Source organism: Arvicola amphibius, chromosome 3 (genome assembly GCF_903992535.2).
Source record: "Arvicola amphibius chromosome 3, mArvAmp1.2, whole genome shotgun sequence".
NCBI lineage: Eukaryota > Metazoa > Chordata > Mammalia > Rodentia > Cricetidae > Arvicola > Arvicola amphibius.
In genome coordinates, this window is record NC_052049.1 from 95,327,023 (window position 1) to 95,347,174 (window position 20,152).

The following is a 20,152-nucleotide window of genomic DNA, read 5'->3' on the forward strand; positions in this document are numbered from 1 at the left end:
GAAAACTGAAGTTCAAAGTCAGTCTGGGATATAAAGCCTGTTCTGTTTCCAAAGAAAGCAGAGAGGAGAGGAAAGCAAGGAGAGGGAGAGAGGAAAAAAAGAGAAAGGAGCTACGGGTATGGCTCAATGTGGAAAGTGCTTATAGATTCCCAGCATCCAGGTAAAGGCCACGCATGTCAAATGTAATAATGCGTGTATCTAATCCCAGCACCCTTATATGGGAATGGGAGGCAGAGACAGGAGAATCCATGGAAGCAGTAGAGAATAAGAGAGCCCCTGTCTCAAATGAGGTGACTGACATCTAAAGATGTCCTCTGACCTCCACACATGCACCATGTCACATGCACACAAACATGCACATATCCATCATATGCTTGTGTGCACATCCGTACACAAAGAGTTTTTAGAAGCTTTTCCCTTGTGGACCATAGGTATACCTTACATGGGACCTCTGCAGTGGTCTGAAATATACATACCTGGGTAAATGGCTAATGCTGGGCAGAGCCATCACGGTTAAGGCAGAAAACAGGCACAGAATACATTCAGGTCTCCCCAGGAAGGTCCACATGCTAAACAGGACAGAATAGGGAGGTGAGAAATAGAGGTGGAGGAGAGAAGCAGCTAAAAGAGGCCTTCCTTGAAGAAGGGAGAGGATGCCCTAATGCAAAGGCAAAATTTGTTGCTGGGCTTTGTATTAGCTGGAATCCAGACTGGAATTCCTTGGCTGGAATGCAGCCAAGGCTGCTGGCTGCAAGAAGAACTCAATAGCAATCGCTGCCCACATAGCTGGGTTCTCAGGAACCATATACATTTAATGCTGGTCAAGGTCCAGTCAAATACTGTTTTTACTACAGTGGACCATAACCCGAGACCTTCCACAACCGCCCAGCTACTGAGAAATGACCCCAGTGCTGTCCTGCGTAGCAGAGGAGGAATTTCTTCACAGAGGGGATCAATTCCTTGTCTCCAACACCATCTTTCATTTATTTGCTACTGTTGGAGATCAACCCAGATTGCCAGAACTGTTGGGTTGCCAGAATACAAATCTTATTGTTTTTAGGGCCTGTTGATGTCTTGATGGTGCTCATTCTGGGCAAATGCATCAAAACCTCATGAGTTCAGGCTGGGCAGAACTCATTCAACAGATTCTGCATGCCGCTATTTCCATGGTGTGGGTAAAATCTGAGCCCTCGGTGGTGCCTGACTCTACAAAGTTTTCTAATTAAAATGGTTGATGTTCCATTTTGTGTAGTTTAAACATAATTTAATTAACACGAAGTTATTATATGCCTATAATTAAATCAATGAAAAATGATGTTTCAAATGGAACCTCCTTTTATTCACACACACACACACACACACACACACACACACACATCTTCTCAGCCTGTAGCAATCACTCCTCCGTATTGAAATCACCACCACCACCACCACCATCAGCCTTTCTGCACAAATGCTAAGTTGCTAGCATTAGTAAAAACACCTACATCAAGGCAGAGCTGGGGATGGGTAAAAGTTTGGGAAGTCACAGGAAAATCTAAAAACAACCAAGCATTAAACAAAGCAAAAACAGTGAGGAAGTGCTGCCGGGTCACAGGGCAGCTTTGGGAGCCAGGAAAGCTTAGAGGGCACTCTGGCAAGCTTTCCAGGGAGAAGAGCAGGCATGAAGCAAAACTTCACGGGAACCTGAAGGAGAGCCCCAAGGGGAGTCCTCAGCCAGTCTCTGTGGAAACCCCCAGCAGAGGCCGGGCAGCCTTTGAAGCAGGGTATTTCCAGAGTCCACGGTGCAGAGAGGCCTGGACTCTGCTGAGTCTCAGAGGACAGCCCAGAGAATACGCATCTGGGGACAACTTGGAAGTTCCTTAGGCCAAACCAGGCTTTGCCCTTAGCTGTTCCAGAAGCCACTGGCACCAAGTTATGTTCCCAGCGCCTGGCACTATTGCATAGCCTTGTCCAGGTCGGGCCCTATACTGCCATGGTGGCTCTGCCCGCATCGGTGACCACAAGCCAGTACCGGGTGTCCTGACCAGCACATGCCAAATGCTTGCCACACACGCCCTCCCTTGGACACCAGCCGTGCATCAAGGGCCTCTAGGAGATGCCGGTACCTTACTGGACTGGTCTCTTCTCGGAGCCAGTCACTGTCAGCCAGCAGCCACAGCACTGCACCGCGAGCCTCTCCTGAGCCCTGCGGTCTGCAGCTTCCTGTCCCCACGTGGGGCAGGCTGAGCCCAGGTGCCCAGACACTTGTGGTCACTGCCCTTCTCTCAGCCTGTGGGTGTAGGACCTCGTGGGCGAAGGGACGCACTGTTTCATATTCGGTCAGCACAATTTATCCTTCTTCCAGGCTCCAAAGAAAGTGAAAACGCCTCTTTACCTGCAAAAGAGCAGGGCACTCTGTGGGCTCAAGCCACCAGCAGGCTAATGTCCCCCAGAGTTGGCCCATTACTGACTTCTCCTGGGTCAGACTATATTTCCAGGTCTTCTTGCACGTTAACTGTGGCTCGTGTTACACTTCCCTTTGGTTTTTTTCCACTAAACAGTTGGCAGTCTGATGCTGGATGAAGAACTGAGATAAATGATTTTTTTCCCCACAAATTGATTTCCTTTACTCAAGACTTGCACTTAAAAAAAAAAGAAAGAAAGAAAGAAATCTCTCCTCTAATCGTTCTTTGCGGACCACTGTCTTTCTCCTGTGCTTTCCCTGGAGTGTGTCAGCATAGATTCTCCTTGGGAAATCCAGTCAGCTCATGGAGTTTTTTCTTTCTGTCACCTTCTTCATTTACAACTATGATTCTCCCCCTACCTCCAGGAAGGGTTTCACTGTGCGGCTCAGGCTGTCCTGGAACTCGCTATGTAGACCAGGCTAACCGTACACTCACAGAAATCTGCCTGCCTCTGCTTCCCAAATACTGGGATTAAAGGCGTGTGCAGGGTCACCCATTTACAGCTAAGATTTTAGCTCACGATTTTCCCATAAATTCTCCCCTACTTGGCATCACCCATAACATTTATGTTCTCTACTTCCACTTTTACTGGTAATTACACCTTTTTATTAACCTAACTGAGGTGGGCAACAATGGCCCCATGCTCTTCTGTCACAGTCTCGACTCACACAGCCGAGGACAAGATACACAAAGAGCCTGTCTCGGCCCATTCAGGAGATTGTCTTGCTCTGTTGGCTGGTGCTATCCTTGGTGTATCCTCACCCATGACAACAACCTTTTTAAGTCAGGCACTGTCTTACACTGCTAAAACGTCAGCTGTATTGAAGTGATTATACATACTTATTATTATTATGCATTTGTATTTTCTACTTAGCTTTTTAAAAATTATTTTCAGTAACCCCATTTCCCCCTTGACTTTCCCTCTTTTCTCCAGTGAGTCATTATAATGTCTGTATTTTATATCCATTGCTTTGCTGCTGCTGCTGCTGCTTAAATTGCTATCGTTAGTATTTACATGGTAATAATTGTTTTAGATTCTTTTGTGGGCTAGTTATTTATTATGTCAGGAGTTCTCCTTATACCTAATCCTTTGTCACCCATTTTCTTCTAATATTTGTAGAGCTTTTCATTTGAATCTTTGATCTGTAAAGAGTGAATTTGCATACAAGTTATCAAAGTGGGTTAATTTTACCTTTTATCTACAAATAACTAGCAGATTACTCTAAAATTTAATTCTTTCCTAATTTTGAAAAGAATTATTTTTCATATACCAATATACTAAATTACTAACTCTGTTTCTGAATTATTTTATCCCATTGCTCTTTGTATGTTAGATCTCCTACTAATGACAACCTACTGCTTGCCAGACACAGTTTCCAAGTCATAAATTCATTCATGTATCATCAAAATAGCATTGGTGCTTGTTACTCTTAGCAAAATATTTGACAAGCCTACTATTCTAAACTGTGCTCTAGACATAGATAATGTAACAGCATGGGGGAAAGCTGACAAGTCTGTGATTGTGGAGTTTACAGTCTAGCACAGCGAAATACAACAGTGAAGAACAACAGTAATTTTTATACTGTGTTACCAGCTAGTGGGTACTTTAGGGAAAGACAGAGCAGAAAGTGTGGGGCAGAGTTGAGATGGGAAGGGATGAGAAAAATGATGTCAACATAAGAGAATTTTAAGTGGGGGCAGGGCACAAGAAGGGTCTTTCACAAGAGGATGGCATGTAAGAAACTTAAGAAGTAAAAAGTGAGTCGTTTTAATGTGTAATATAAAGACACCTTGGACAGGACTGTAAGAACAAAGGCCCTGCAGCGGGAACACTTTGATGAGTTGGAGAAAACCCTAGAGGCACGAGGAACTTAGGAAACTAGAGGCTGATGGATCAGCCTAAATCATGTGGCATCTGGGTAATCAAAGGAAGGGCTTTAATCTTTGCTCAGGGCTGGGAAGGCATTGGGGTATTTTGATCCAAGGAACAACACAGTCTGAGTTGCATATTAACATATACTAAAATGTCAGGGGTAAAGTGAGAAGGAAACAAGATTTTTTTTTCTGGCAATGAGGTGATGTGGGGTGTCTTTCTGTATGTTGTGAATAAGTTTTATTGCCATTGGTTATTGACCACACAACATACCCAAATTTATGGGACACAATGAAAGCAGTGTGAAACAGAAAGTTCATAACACTAAATGCCTGCATAAAGAAGCTGGAAAATCCCACACTAGAGAGTTAACAGAACACCTGAAAACTCAAGAACAAAAAGAAGCAAACTCACCCATGAGGACTATATGGCAGGAAATAATCAAATTAAGAGCTGAAATCAACAAAATAGAAACAAAGAAAACAATATGAAGAATCAATGAGACAAAGAGTTGGTTCTTGAGGAAATCAACAAAATCAACAAACCTCTATCCAAACTAACCAAAAGGCAGAGAGAATATTCAAATTAACAAAATCAGAAATGAAAAGGAGGATATAACAACAGACATGGAGGAAATCCAGAGAATAGTCAGGTCATACTTTGAAACTTGTATTCCACACAATTGGAAAACTTAAAGGCAAAGAACAACTCTAGATTAATATCACTTACCAAAATTAAACCAAGACCAGATAAACAAATTAAATAGACCTATAACTGCTAAAGAAATAGAAATGGTCATCAAAAGTCTCCCAACAAAAAAGTCTCCCTAGATCAGATGGTTACAGAGCAGAATTCTACAAGATTTTTAAAGAAGAACTAATACCAATACTCTTCACATTGTTCCACACAATAGAAATAGAAGGAACATTGCCAAACTTTTTACGAGGCTACAATTACCCTGATACCCAAATCACATAAAGGTATTACTAAGAATGAGAATTACAGACCAGTCTCACTCATGAACATTGATGCAGTGTTCAATAAAATACTGACAAACCGAATCCAAGAACACATCAGAAAAATCATCCATCATGAACAAGTAGGCTTCATCCCACAGATGCAGGGATGTTTCAACATACAAAAATCTGAAAATTTGTCAATATAATCCACCATATAAACAAAACACATGAAAGAAAACATGATCATCTCACTAGATGTTGAAAAAGCCTTTGATAAAATACAATATCCCTTCATGATCAAGGTCTTAGTGATAGCAGGGATACAAGGAACACACCTAAACATGATAAAGGCAATATACAGCAAGTCAACAGCCAACATCAAACTAAATGGAGAGAAACTCAAAGCGATCCTACTGAAATAAGGAACAAGACAACACTGACCACTCTCTCCATATCAATCTAGTACTTGAAATTCTAGCTAGAGCAAGAAGACAACAAAAGAAGACCAAGGGGATATAAATAAGAGAAGAAGTCAAACTCTCACTATTTGCTGATGATATAATAGTTTACATAAGTGACTCCAAAAATTCTACCAAGGAACTTCTACAACTCATAAACACCTTCAGTAATGTAACTGGACACAAGTTTAACTCAAAAAAAAAAATCAGTAGCCCTCCTTTATAGAGATGATTATTGGGCTGAGAAAGAAATCAGATAACATCACCCTTCACAACAGCCACAAATAACATAAAATATCTTGGAGTAACTCTAAGCAAACAAGTGGAAGACTCTTAACAAAATGCTCAGCATCCTTAGCCATCAGAGAAATGCAAATCAAAACAACTCTGAGGTTCCATCTTATACCTTAAGAATGGCCAAGATCAAAAACACTGATGATAGCTTATGCTGGAGAGTATGTGGGGTAAAGGGAACACTCCTGCATTGCTGGTGGGAGTGCAAACTGGTACAGGTGCTTTGGAAATGAGTATGGCAATATTTCAGGAAATTAGGAAACAACCTACCTCAAGACCCAGAAATACCACTTTTGGGTATCCACCCAAAGGATACTCAGTCATACCACAGGGACATGTGCTCAACCAAGTTCATAACAGTATTATTTGTCATCGCCAGAACCTATAAACAACCTAAATGCCCCTTGACAGAAGAATGGATAAAGAAAATGTGGTACATTTACACAATGGTGCACTCCACAGTGGAAAAAATAATGACATATAAATTTGTAGGCAAATGGATGGAGCTAGAAAACATCATATTGAGTGATGTAACCCAGACTCTGAAAGACAAATATAATATGTGCTCACTCAGAAGTGGTTTTTAGACATAAACCAAAGAAAAAACAGCCTACAATTCACAATCTAGAGAACCTAGACAGCAAAGAGGACCCTAAGATGAATATTTATAGATCTAATCTACATGGGAAGTAGAAAAAGACAAGATCTTCTGAGTAAATTGGGAGTGTGGGGATCATCGGTGAGGGTAGAAGGGGATTGGGGAGGAAGGGAGCAGAGTTGAGAAAAATACATAGCTCAATAAAAACAATAAAAATCAGGTGACTGGAGGAATGTGGGTTTATAAAGACATAAATTCTTTTCCTTTGATAAGTGACTGTTTTTATGATGGTACAATTCTGTATGTATTAGTGCACTGCAGCATAACTTAAGATCTCTTATGGTGATACCTCCATCACTTTTGTTGTTGGTTTTGATGGTGCTTAATATTTGGTTATTTTCTGGATATCTTCAGACATTTGTAATTCATACGAAATTCAAGAAAGATTTTTAACTTCTGTGAATAATTTTCTTTGAATTTTGAAAGCAAATGCATTGAAAACATGATGTACAACCATTTTCACAACATTTATCCTGCCAATCAATTAGCATGGTCTTTTCATATGCTGTTATGTTCTATTACTTTTTTCAGTGTTTAACATTTTCATTGCACAAATCTATTATTTCTTGGGTCAGATCTATTTAAAGTTCTGTTTTCTTCTACGTGACTATTGAAAACTGAGTTGTCTTCTTGATTTCTTTCCTTGTCTTTGTCATTTATATAAGAGGATGTTGATTGTTGTGCTTTAATTTTGTGTCCTGAAATTTTTGTGAATACTTATCAGTTCTAGAAATTTTTTGTGTACTTTAGGTTTTTTAGTTTTGTTTTGTTTTGTTTTGTTTTGTTTTGTTTTTCGAGACAGGGTTTCACTGTAGTTTTATAGCCTGTCCTGGAACTAGCTCTTGTAGACCAGGCTGGCCTCGAATGTACTTTAGGTTTTTATGAATAGAATTTTATCATCTGAAAATAAATATATCTTCAGAGATCTAAAGAATATGGCATTTAAAATGTTTTGACAACCTACATTCTTTTTTTATGACAATGATTCATGTCTGCTTCTGGCAGGACCCTACTTCAGAGAAGATAATGGGCACTGAAGATACTCCACATGAAGTTTACTTTCTTTGTGGCAAAAGTAAGCCACTGCGCAAGAAAATCTCCCTGCCTCAACTGCTGATTGTATGCTGTCCTAATTAGACAAGCAGGACATGAAATATCTTGCTTCACAGAAAAGTCTATCAAATATGCTAAGCCTGTAGGCTGAAGATGGATGCCCCAACATTGCAGAGGAACTTTGGGTGAGTGTTCAGGCAGCCAGCTATTTTAATCATTACTCACGTTTTTTGGAAGTTGCTTGCCTGCACTTCCTACTTACTCAATTAATATTATTTCCTTCTTGGATCTCTGAGGATGCTGAATATTAGATAACTATAGTTATAGTTTACCAGACACAGAAAGCAAGTTATCATAGAAAGTAAATTAGGTATAAGACTTTGGACTCACTAAGATAGAATAGATATGAAATATTTTCTCTGAATCTGTCAAATGCAAATGGACTAGACATTGTTGATGTATTTATCGCCCGTATATATTGTATATAGTCACTGTACTTCTTGTATATAGTTTCTTATATTAGTTATAGCCTTTTTATTTTAGACAAAAAGGGGAAATGTAGTGGCATTTCAATTTGTATTTTAATAAATAAATACTGCCTGAAGATATGAGAATAAAACAGTCCCACTGGTCAGCCTTAGAGACCAGGTTATATTAACACACACCTTTAATCCCAGTAGCCACACTAGTTGCCATAGAAATCAGGTGATACATGCCTTTAATCCCAGTGGTGTACACCTTTAATTCCAGCATTAGAAAGGATTATAAAATGGGAGAAAACAGCTCTCAACACACAGTCTCATTCTGAAATTTGGGAGGCAAGATTACCATTTTGGTCTGAGGTCGAGGTAAGAGCCAGTGGCTGACTGTTTTATTTTTTGGATCTTCAGGTTAAACCTGAATTTCTCTCTCTGAGATTCTATTAATCAGACTTATTACACTTATAATCACAATTATCAATACAAGTTATTTTACTATGCATACTCAAAGGAAATGCTGCTTCTTGGTTTTTTTAAACCATGTATGATCATGTTCCCTCTAATGCAGGTATTAATGTTTTCAGAACCAAATCTTCCTAAATGTCACAATTTAGGGCAACCTGCTACCTCCTGAAGAATGCTCTATTTTGCAAAAGGGTCTCACTTTAAAATTAAAATTTTGACACCATATCCTTTATTAACATGAAAACAAGCAACTCAACAATTTCACTTTTTGTGTGTGTTTTTATTGAATTTGACCAGATCCATTGACAAACATAAGGAGAAAGGCCATGGAAAGAGCATCTCATGTGAGATACTCACAGAGGACATCCCAAACTGGAATACTGTATGAGCACAAAAGACGAATACTTCATTGCCTCAAACTGACTGAGGGAATGAAAGGCCAATGGAGGGTAAGAAGGGGAAAATTTGAAGATAAGGCTGATAACAGGAGGATGACGAAAGGGAGAGTAAAAATTTAGGTAGTACGAACTGAAAAAATATTTTCATGCATGCAAATATGTCTTTGTCTATATAAAAGAGTACTAGTTACTATCAGGCAGGATTGAAACATATTAGCTACAGTACAGTATGCTTAACAAATTATTTTGTGCCTGGCGATTTAAACTGAGAGAGGTGTAGTTATAAAACAACTTTGCCTGTATTTCTCACTGTAATTACATGTTTTCCCAATTGCCACTGCTTCTCTAGATATCAATTATTTGTTCCTACCACCTTTTAAATGATGTTTACTTTAAAATAATTTTTATGTGAACATAGTTATTAACATACATAAAAGTTTAAAACAACACAAAGAAAAAAAGTTATGACAAGCTAGCAGATAGAACATCTTTCCTGGAAGTCAATCTACATGTCATCCAGGTAATCTCTAAGGATGAGAAGATATCATTAATGGAAAAACTTCAAGACTTGGAATCATTTGTACATGATAAGGACCAGAGATTAATTGATTTGATGAAATCATTAGAAATATTCACAAGTCAAGAAATTCAGGCTCTACAAAGGACAGTAATACATAGATTTGAAACCACTGAAGAACTTGTCAGAACTGATGAGCAAGGAGATGAGGTACAGACAAAACACAATAATAGACTTAACATCGCCAGTACCCCTCAGAGTCAGAGATGACTTACCAAAAGTTTTAGATACTTATCTTGTTTCTATTTCTGAAAAGCCAGCAAATAGTAAATAGACAAAAGGATATACAGAATGTAAATGGGAACCTATACATATGAAAGATCTAAAAGATAATTAAGGAAGTGGTAGTATCTTATGACATGCATTCACCATACGTGAAGCAGTTGGTAAAGACATGGGCTTCAAGAAATAAGGTTGCACCACATGACTGACTTCAATTAGTCTCAGCCATATTAGACCATGTTCTGCAACCACAATGGAAGAATTATTGGAGAAAAGAAGCTAAGGCCCTTGAACACCAAGGTAGAGTCAGAGATTTTGAAGCCTCCCAAGATCAAATTCTTGGTGAGGGCCATTACACTGATCTGAATAGTCAATTTATATACAATGAACACATCTTGTCTCCCGTCTTTCCCGACCCGCGGGATGCGAACGGTGGTCCTGATAAACCTAGTGGAGAGGAATGAAAGGAGACAAGAGACACGAGAAATGACGGCAAGACAGGATTTCTGATCAAGCCGTCCCATTTATTCTTTCTCAGAGGCTGTTATATAGCAAACAGGAAAAGGGGGGAGGGAAGGGTGTCAGGAAACTCAGGTCTGCTGGAATTCAGGTCCAGAAACATCCCTAGCTGATAAGTAAATACCGAGGGTCTGTGATTGTTGACTAACCAAGGAAAATGCTTATAGGTTCTGGAGCCTGGTGCCTGCAGGTCTCTGCTAGGAGATAAGATGCCAGGTTGACTTCCTAGACCCTGCAGAGGGGATAGAGGTAAATGTTTTTCTTAACTTGTTAGCTTAAGATGGCTATAACCAAAATGCAGATCTCAAAATACAGGTTTTTGCTTCTGGCACTTGTCCCTATGCCATAAAGCAACTTTGAATGCTTGGGACAAGATTCAAGAACCAAGAAAAAGATTGGATCATATACTATGTTATTCAAGGCCCAAGAGAACCATTTAGTGACTTTGTTTTTTTACAAAGATTAACTAAAGCTGTACAAATAGAGGTAGCTGATTTTGAAACTAGATAAGTACTCACTGAATTTCTGGCTTTTGAAAATGCTAATTTAAAATGCAAAAAGATACTTGGGTTCTCAAAAGCCAAATCAGCACCAATGGACAAATGGATCCTACACACTGCCAATGGTGAGTCCTTTGACTATAACACTGAGGCTTGGGTAGGAGAAACAATTTCCAAAGGTATGAAGAGACATCAAAATACAAATGTTTTAATTATGGTAGAACAGGCCATCTGAGAAGGGACTGTAGACAGGGGATTCCTAGAAATAATGTTTCTTCTGGAAATGACCCAAATAGAAGGCCCCAAGCTTCTAGATTGTGTAGAAGATGCGATAAATCCTAACATTGAACCAATGAAAGTAGATCAAAAAGAGACAAACAAGGTGCACACCCCCCAGGAAAATAAGAGAATCTAATACCTGTTGAAAAAATTATACTACTCTGACATGGAGGATGAATCAAAAATTCTGATAGAGAGTAGAAAACATATTTTGGCAGACTTCTACAAATGATAAAGTGTAGAGGCAGTCGGAGGAATTTGGAAATAACCAAATATAGTCCTTTTGGAATAAATCAGTTTTAATAAAAGGAGAAAGAGGGACACACTTACAAAGCCAAAGCTCCAGCGAAGCAGAGAGTCAAGCAGGGAAAAAACAGGGGCGTCTATCCCCAATCCGGTTCATTTTAAAGGTACCTTTCTCCCCTGGGGCAGCCACTCCCCCGAACGCAGGGATTGGGCCAGCTGCCCCAACAATAAAGAACAAAACTGAGAGCATGAATAAATAACTTTGTAATTATTACACCACACAGGTGTAGATGTGACTATTGTTACTACAGAATCTTGGCATACAAACTGACTTCCTCAAGAGGCAGATGTTCACTTCCTAGGAACTGGAACCCTACCCCAGGTAAAACAAAATTAGGGATGGGTTGAATGCATAGGGACAAAAGGACAGAGAGGAAAGATGAGGCCATGTGGCTAATAGAGCAGTGAATCTATGAGGTTGTGATCTGTTACAACAATGAATAATCAGATTAACATTCCTGCAGTCTCAGGGATGGACCATAAACCAACTCAAGTCTCTGAGAAGGGTATAATAAGGTCCTATAAGAAAGAGTCACCAATCATTCGGCTGTACAAAAACAGAGAACAACAACTGGTGGACTCTCAGAGGAACCAACAGCCCTACCTTTAAAAAGGTTAACTAAGAAACATATATGGGTTAAGCAATGGCCTTTAACAAAAGGGAAACTTCAGACTTTAGAACAGCTGGTAGAGGAGCAACTAGATGCTCAACATATTGAAGAATCAACCAGCCCTTGGAATTCTCCTGTACTTGTTAAAAAGAAATCTCAAAAATGGAGAATGGTAACAGATCCAAGAGCTGTTAATAAAGTGATTCGACCAATGGGCTCTCTACAGTCTGGAATTTCTTTGCTTTCCCTATTGCCTAAAGGTTGGCCTCTTATAGTTATGGATTTAAAGCATTATTTCTTCACTATATGTTTACAAGAAAAAGACAGAGAAAAATTTGCCTTCACAATGCCTATGTATAAAGATTCTCAACCTGATGAAAGATATCAATGGAAGAGTTTCCCACAAGGAATATTAAATACCCTCCACCCTGTGCCAATGTTTTATAAGTTAGCCATTGGAAATGATACATAAGCAATTTTCTGAATTTATAGTTTACCATTGCATGAATGATATTTTACAATCTGATTCAAATATAGATATTTTAGAAAGAATGTTTGAAGAAGAAAAAAATTGCCTTTTTGTGGATTAAAAATGCTCCTGAAAAAATACAAAGAGGAGATTTTATTAATTATTTGGGTTATAAAATAGGTTTACAGAAAATTAGACAACTAAAGGTGCAGAATAGGAGAGATTGATTGCAGGCTCTTCATGGTTTCCATTCGGCTGTACAAAAACAGACATTTAACATCTATGACCCGCTATTGGGATAGTTCTGATGACCTGATTAATTTAAACAAAACCTTAGATGGTAGTAAGGACATAAATAGTCCCAGGAAATTAACAGCTGAGTAATATCTCAATTGTGTATCTTTATCCATTCTTTGGTGTAGTATGGGCCACTGGTAAAAACATACTTACAATTTTCTTATCATACTTGAACATGGCAGGACTTTGTATTGTGCATTGAGTGTGAGTGTGTGTGTGTGTGCTCGTTCGTGCATGCACACGCGGACACATGTACATTCAGCAGGCAAGCCTGATTTCAGATCACACAAGCTTTAAGTAACAGATTTCTATCTGAACCATGCAGGTCTCTGTCGTGGGCTCATTTTTTTTTTTTTTTTTTTTTTAGTTTGTCTTTATTTAGCTTTACCTGGCCTGTTTGATTTGGATGTAAAATTGTTCTAGTCACATACTATGTAATGGTTTGTAATTGTTCTGACATTTGTAGAGATGTGTTTTTCTGTTATTGGTGGTTGGGTATGTTTGTTTTCAGGTTTGCTATTGATATTGTTTGAGACCAAATCTCATATAACTCATGCTGGCCTCAAATTTTTCTCTATATTCAAGGCTGCTTGAATTATAGGTGTGCATTACTTCAGGTGGCTTAATTTCAATATAATCTTCAACTAAACTGACATCTCAAATCTAGTTAGTGCAACTTCACTTTCTTTCACATTACACAATTTTCTCATTCTTGAATTGATTTTAGGAATTTGTGTCATTTTATGTTTCTCTTTATCTAATTTTCTATTTGCACCTGCTACCTTTAATTGGAATAAGCACTTACGTTACTGGTTCTTTCAACTATACTTTTATGATCTTTATTTTACTAAAGTGCTGAATAATTTTCTGGGTTTGTCTTTCTTGATTTTTTTTTAATTTGCAAGATTTTTTTTCCTGTGCTCATTTCTCAATAGAACTGCTTAGCTTATTTTCATTTTTTCCTATTTCCAAATAATGTAATGAGAAAATTTATATTTCTGAACATGTTCTAGCTCATATGAGTACTGACATGTAGATACTGGCATTACATCCTGAGTAGTCATGGATATTTTTTCTTCAGCACACGAATCATCTATGTGTATCATTTATTACAAACATCTCCATGTCAAGGCTGGAAACACGGCTCGAGCTCAGAGCACTTGCCTACATTCATGATCTCCCAGCTGCAGTCCCCAGCAGACATAAATTAGACATTAGGGACACATGGAACTCTATCCTCAAAGGAGGAGGGGGAGGGGAAGGAAAGAAATCTGTGGTTCTCTTTGAGGTCTTTGAGAATCAGGAACCGCATCCCAAAGCAATTATATTCCCATTTCTGGGAAGTATTACAAGCAAGATAGCTCAAGATGACCAAATGGCTAACGGACAATGTCCTGAATCCAGTCTCCTTGTGAACTATGCATAAGTGTAGACAAAAAGACCAAAGACAAAAGCAAACATTCAGTGCCTTAACAATCAGACCTGAATGCTTAAAGCCTGACTCCGGTGACTTGTGACGTCTTATACAGTTAGAGCTTAACTCCTAATGACACATGACAGCCCTTAATTCCAAAGAGCCAGTCCCAAGAAAGGCAACTGGTACTCTAAAGGTTAATACCCTACAGGACAGAGAGGGGCCTGCTCATCTATCTGCATCTGACACTTGCATGTAAGGTAACTTTAATTGGAGTCTGGGTAAGCAGTTCTTTGAGAGAATCTGCCTGCTGCATCCGTCTCTGCTAGCATATTTTCTTTAATTTTTTCTTACTCACTATTTTCTAGTGATGGGTCAGCATTTAAGAGCACTGACTGCTCTTCCAGAGGACCTAGGTTCAATTCCCAACATCCACATGGCTTCTCACAACTGCTCATAATTCCCTTTCCAAGGGATATGGCACCATCTTCTGACCTTTGTGAGTACCAGACACAAAAGTGGTGCACAGACACTCATGCAGGCAAAACACACATACACATTTAAAATAATAAAATCAAAAACTCCATTAAATATATGCTTAATCATAGCACTAAGGAGGCAGAGTCAGGGGATCTCTGTGAATTTGAAGCCACCCTGTTCTACATAGTGAATTCCAGGAACAGCCAAAGCTATGTAGGGAGAGCCTGCCTCAGAAACTCGAAATAAATAAACATTTAAAAATTTTTGATTAAATAATTGTTATATTATTTTAGTCTAGTAAATGTATTCACCATTGTCCCTTCAGTTTGTCACTGTCATTCCCGGCAGGACAGTAAGGATCACTTATTTTTAATATTTTATCCCCACTAGCTCTAGCAAGCCTATACAGTGTACATACGAAAGAAAATTCTGTCTTAAAGGATAATTCTGTGGATAACTATATACTGAAACATATTTCCCTCGTATATCTGAACTGAGATGCACAATAAGTGGTTTCCCTTCTCTGACTGCCAAAGCTCCTAGGTGTATCCTCCCTAACGCCTGCACCTGCCTCTCAAGTGTGTCTTGTCTTCCCATCTAATTAATAAACTCACTAACCTGGCTTTTCTCTGACTTACCCTGAAATTCCTTCCTATGGGGAGCATGGGGTTGTGGTGCTGACAACACTGAGTTCCTGTTGTCCATGATATTGCTGATCCACATCTCCAGCCTAAGAACTTTTGTTTTGTTTATTTAGTGTGTGTGTGTGTGTATGTGTGTGTGTGTGTGTGTGTGTGTGTGTGTGTGTGTGTGTGGTTGTCAGGCTTGATGGTGGGCATCTCTACCTACTAAGCCAAGAGAAAAAAGAGAGACAGAAACACAGAGAGACAGGGTCTCAATGTGTGACTCAGGCTGGTCTGAAACTTACTCTGTAGACCAGGCTGGCCTTGAACTCAGAGATCTGCCTACCTCTGCCTCCCAAGTGCTAGGATTAAAGGTGTGTGGCACCATTGCCAGCACACTGAGACACCTTACAAGCACATTTTACAATATTGTAACCAGAACCCTGGCTCTGGCCATCCTTACTGGCCAAGATCAGTGACTCTCTGGTCTTTAAAATCTTACTAATTAAAGGGACAATGAGGAAAAGCATACAGAAGGGAGTGAGTCAGCACGTCGGGAAGAGGAACAAATAAAGGGGTTCAGTGATCCCTGCTCAATCTTTGGGCTGTCGAGGCCTCGTGTTTAAAGAGAGGAAACACTGGGCAGAGGGTAGGAGGTGTGCAGGACTGAGCAGTCCTCAGCAAGCTGCAGCTCCCAGGGAGCAGCAAGTTCTCAGTGCTGGCCAAGCAAGGTAATCAAGAAAGTTGCTATTGTTGGGGAGGCGAGAGGGACGGAAGTCACAAACTGTTCTCAGAAAATGACTACTTATGCTCCAGGGCCCAGCCTCCTCCTTGCAGATGATTGCCATCAGCCAGGGGGTGGTCTGTCTTTCCGGACTCTGACTACAGCCTTGCAACAATGACTTTTCTCTGTGCCTTCAGCTGTAAAAGACTGTGAAATAAGGTCTGGAGAGACAGCGCGGGGAAGAGATCCTGCTTGGGTCAGTCCCCAGCACCCACATCAGGGAGCTCACAATTGCCTGTAATTGCAGCTTCGGGAGATCTGAATCTTCTGTTCTCACAGGCACCTGCTCATACAAGGCACACTCACACGTGTGTGTGTGTGTGTGTGTGTGTGTGTGTGTGTGTGACATAAGTCAGACAGATACTCCTTGAGTGGTTAAAATCCCTGTTCAGAATCACGCAATGACTTTTCATTGCTTCATGTAAAGCCAAGACCAACACAAAGTACAGAGATCTCAGGCTTTATCCTGATCATAGTCACCTATGGAGTCAAGAAAAAAATTAATTAAAAAATAGCAAAAGCAGTTTCTAAATGCCCGTTATGAGAGAAGAAACACGGAACTGCTCAACCTTCCCCTTGTGTTTCTCCCAGGGATAACTAACAGTTTGCAAAACTCCAGCACACGACTGCAGCCAGGACGCTGACCTTAATCAAATGAAGGTGTGCACATGACCCACATTCCCCACGGTGCACACTTAGGACCATACCACCTAGCCTCAGGTAGCTAGGGATCTGTTTTAAGTAGTATAGTAAGATCTTGTCACCTCAAGACCATTCTCTACATATGCTAAGGAGAAGAGAACAAGGGGGAGTAACATTGGTTTGAAAGCATTTTCAATGGGTATGCTCTTGTAATCCCAGCACCTGAGAGGCAGAGGCAGGGGAGCAAAGTTCGAGTCCAGCCTTCGTTACTTGAGACACTATCTCCACAAAATAAAATGCAATGGAATGAAATAGATATACCCACACTGAGACCCCGAGCTTGTGTGCAGGATGGCCCTCTGAATTGGGCGAACCACAACTCATGTGTGCTTTCTTTATCCATGTGTGAAACCTCCCTGCTTTGTCTCAATTACTGACACATTGAGAGAACACTTAATCCTTTCTTAAGAAAACTAATTTAACTCAAAGCAGTCATAATTTCTGACCAGCAAATTACATACACTTTATCCTTTGTGATTTTAATCTTCTAATATGCCCATTATTGTAAAAAGAAGGAATATATTTGCAAAGTGGTTTCCAAATGTGCTTTCCTAGATTCTTATCCTGATTAGCTCCAAATAAATGTAATTATTATTCTAACCTAGGTTAAGTTTTATTCTCAGTGAGCATATAGAACCATATAGGACAAATTTCATTTACTCTATTTTTTATTTTTCTGTTTTTAGAGGGTTTTTTTTTTTTGATAGTGCTAAGAGAGTCTTGGTGAGCCCAAGGGCTCATACCTGGTAGGCAAATGTTCTATCTTTGATTCAAATTCCTTGTCTAGGTAATTGACTGTTTTACTTTTAAGTCTATGATCCGTACTGTGTCTGGCTCCCCCACCTAAAGCCTATCCCAAACTAGTATGCTCTACCTACTGTCTCAGTGTTAGGTAGCCCCGAGAGTTGTTAGCAGGCTTGAAGGCCACTGAGAATGGATTCCCCCATTCTGATAGTTAACGGTTTTCAAAGGCAGGAAGGAAGACTGTAGAACTCTGATCGCTGGTCCGAAGTGTGGGATCTAAGTGTATCTTTGGCTCTAGGACAAGTGCCAAAGCTACAGAGAAACCCTGTCTCGAAAAGAAAAACAAAAACAAACAAACAAAAAAAAAAACAAAGAAAACCAAGTGATCTTCTGAAGAGTTAATCCAATCGGACCTCTCAATTCCTCCAGAAAAGATCTCTGTTCTGATGGCTTTAGAAATCACAGAAAGCCTACCTAAAAGTGTAGGTTGGCACAATGGTCTCTTTGGCCATTGCCCATTCTCACACCTTCAGAGTGTGTCCCCTAAATTCAAGCATCTCTAGGTCATTGCCCATAAGAGTATATTCAAATTACACTGTAATAAACCCTATTTCTCTTCTGCATTATGCTTTTTGTCTCATTTGAATTCTCTCAGCAAAGATTATGAGAATGGTGTGTGTGTGTGTGTGTGTGTGTGTGTGTGTGTGTTTGCATGCGTGAGTGTGTAAGAAATCCAAAGTAAGATGCTGACAACATCAGTGTAGCAACTCAACTCAAGCTAGAAAATCCAGAATTTGCATTTTGTGTCATCCCTTTCCTAGTATTTATTTTATTTGGGATTCTAAAGGATGAAAGCCAGAGCCCTATGTGGCTAAGGACAATTCTATGTATCAGGGAGTTAAACCTTTAGCCCTCATGGTAATTATTTTTATATTTGTTTTATTGTGAATAATGAATATGATCAATTTGAATTATTGTATTAGTATTTGCATTGGTATTGTTGTGCTTTGTAGAATATTATTAGTATTTTTATATTAACATTACAGCTGTATGTAAAATGAAAATATATTATTTCAAACACAGACAAGTATTAATCAGTTCTGATTAAAAACTGGTATTCCAACTAATGGAAAAATATTTTGGATTTCTAAAATTATATTATTAGACAAAAAGGATACTGTAGAATACAATGAGACTAAACAACCATTTTGTAGATCAACATAAACACTAAACATTAATCAAAAATCTTGATGTAACTGTACTGAGAAGGTAACAATGGTAGGTAGGCAGAAGAGGTTCAGGAGCTTAAAATTCGTATGTTCCATATCTTTGGCTTATATCATTTGGAGAGATAGCTCAGTGGTTAAGCAATGTTTGCTCTTGCAGAGGATCCAGGTCTGGTTCCTGGCACCCATATGGTGGCTCACAACTGTTTGTAACTCCAACTCCAGGAGGTTCAAGGCCTTCCTCTGCCTTCCTCTGTCTTTCTCAGACACCAGCCATGCATGTGACATGCATGCAGGCAAAAGACCCATGTTCATAGAAATAAAACAAATAAACCTAAAAACATTGCAAAAATAAATAAAAATAGGAATTTTTCATATCCAGAAAAGAATAATGTTGTCCAAAAAGTGAAATCAATAAATAGTTCAAATAGCATTTTGATGTCTGTGGATGATTATGAGGAAATCTGAGTGGATGCACCGAGAGGGACTGCAGAGCAACAATCAAGAGAGGAGATGGGAAGGAAGTCTACAGCCTCATTAGCAACCGAAAGAAACGTGTGCCAGGCGGTGGCTTATGCTTACTCCCAGCAATTGCGAGACAGAGGCAGCACCAGGTCAGCCAGGCCTACACAGTAAGTGAGAGCCTATCTCAAAAGCAACACAACACAAAACAACAAAAAACAACAACCGCCCTCCCAAAGTATTCGACTGCAAATGTTTACATACAGAATTTGAAATAAGATTTCATTTAATAATAGTTTTTGGGTTTTGTTTTTGTTTGTTTGTTTGTTTTTGTCTTTGTTTTTGTTTTTGATACAAGGTTTCTCTGTGTAGCTCTGGCTGTCCTGGAACTTGCTCTGTAGACCAGGCTGGCCTTTAACTCAGAGAACCGCCTGCTTCTGCCTCCTGAGTGTAGAAGTGGAGGCAGAAGGCTCAAGAGTTCCAGGCTAGCCTGGGTTACATAGAGAACTATGTGAACAGCCTAGAATATGTGGTAAGAAAGAAAGAAAGAAAGAAAGAAAGAAAGAAAGAAAGAAAGAAAGAAAGAAAGAAAGAAAGAAAGAAAGAAAGAAAGAAAGAGAAGAGAGAGAGAGAAGAAAGAAAGGAAGGAAGGAAGGAAGGAAGGAGGAAGGAAGGAAGAAGGAAGGAAGGAAGGAAGGAAGGAAGAAAGGAAGGAAGGAAAGAAGAAAGAAAGAAAGAAAGAAAGAAAGAAAGAAAGAAAGAAAGAAAGAAAAGAAAGACACAAAAGAGCTACAGAGATGACTCATAGGTTAAGAGCATTGGCTGTTCTTCCAGAGTACCTAGGTTCAATACC

General features: G+C 39.4%; 1 protein-coding gene across 1 annotated transcript in view; it reads right to left on the reverse strand.

Moving 5' to 3' along the window:
- Positions 1-568, reverse strand: part of LOC119809299 (beta-galactosidase-1-like protein 2) — a 36,034-nt gene extending 35,466 nt beyond the window's left edge. The window contains exon 1 of the mRNA XM_038322151.1: positions 477-568. Coding sequence (XP_038178079.1) covers positions 477-568 — 92 coding nt within the window. The remainder of the gene's footprint in view (positions 1-476) is intronic.
- Between the last annotated feature and the right edge of the window lie 19,584 nt (positions 569-20,152).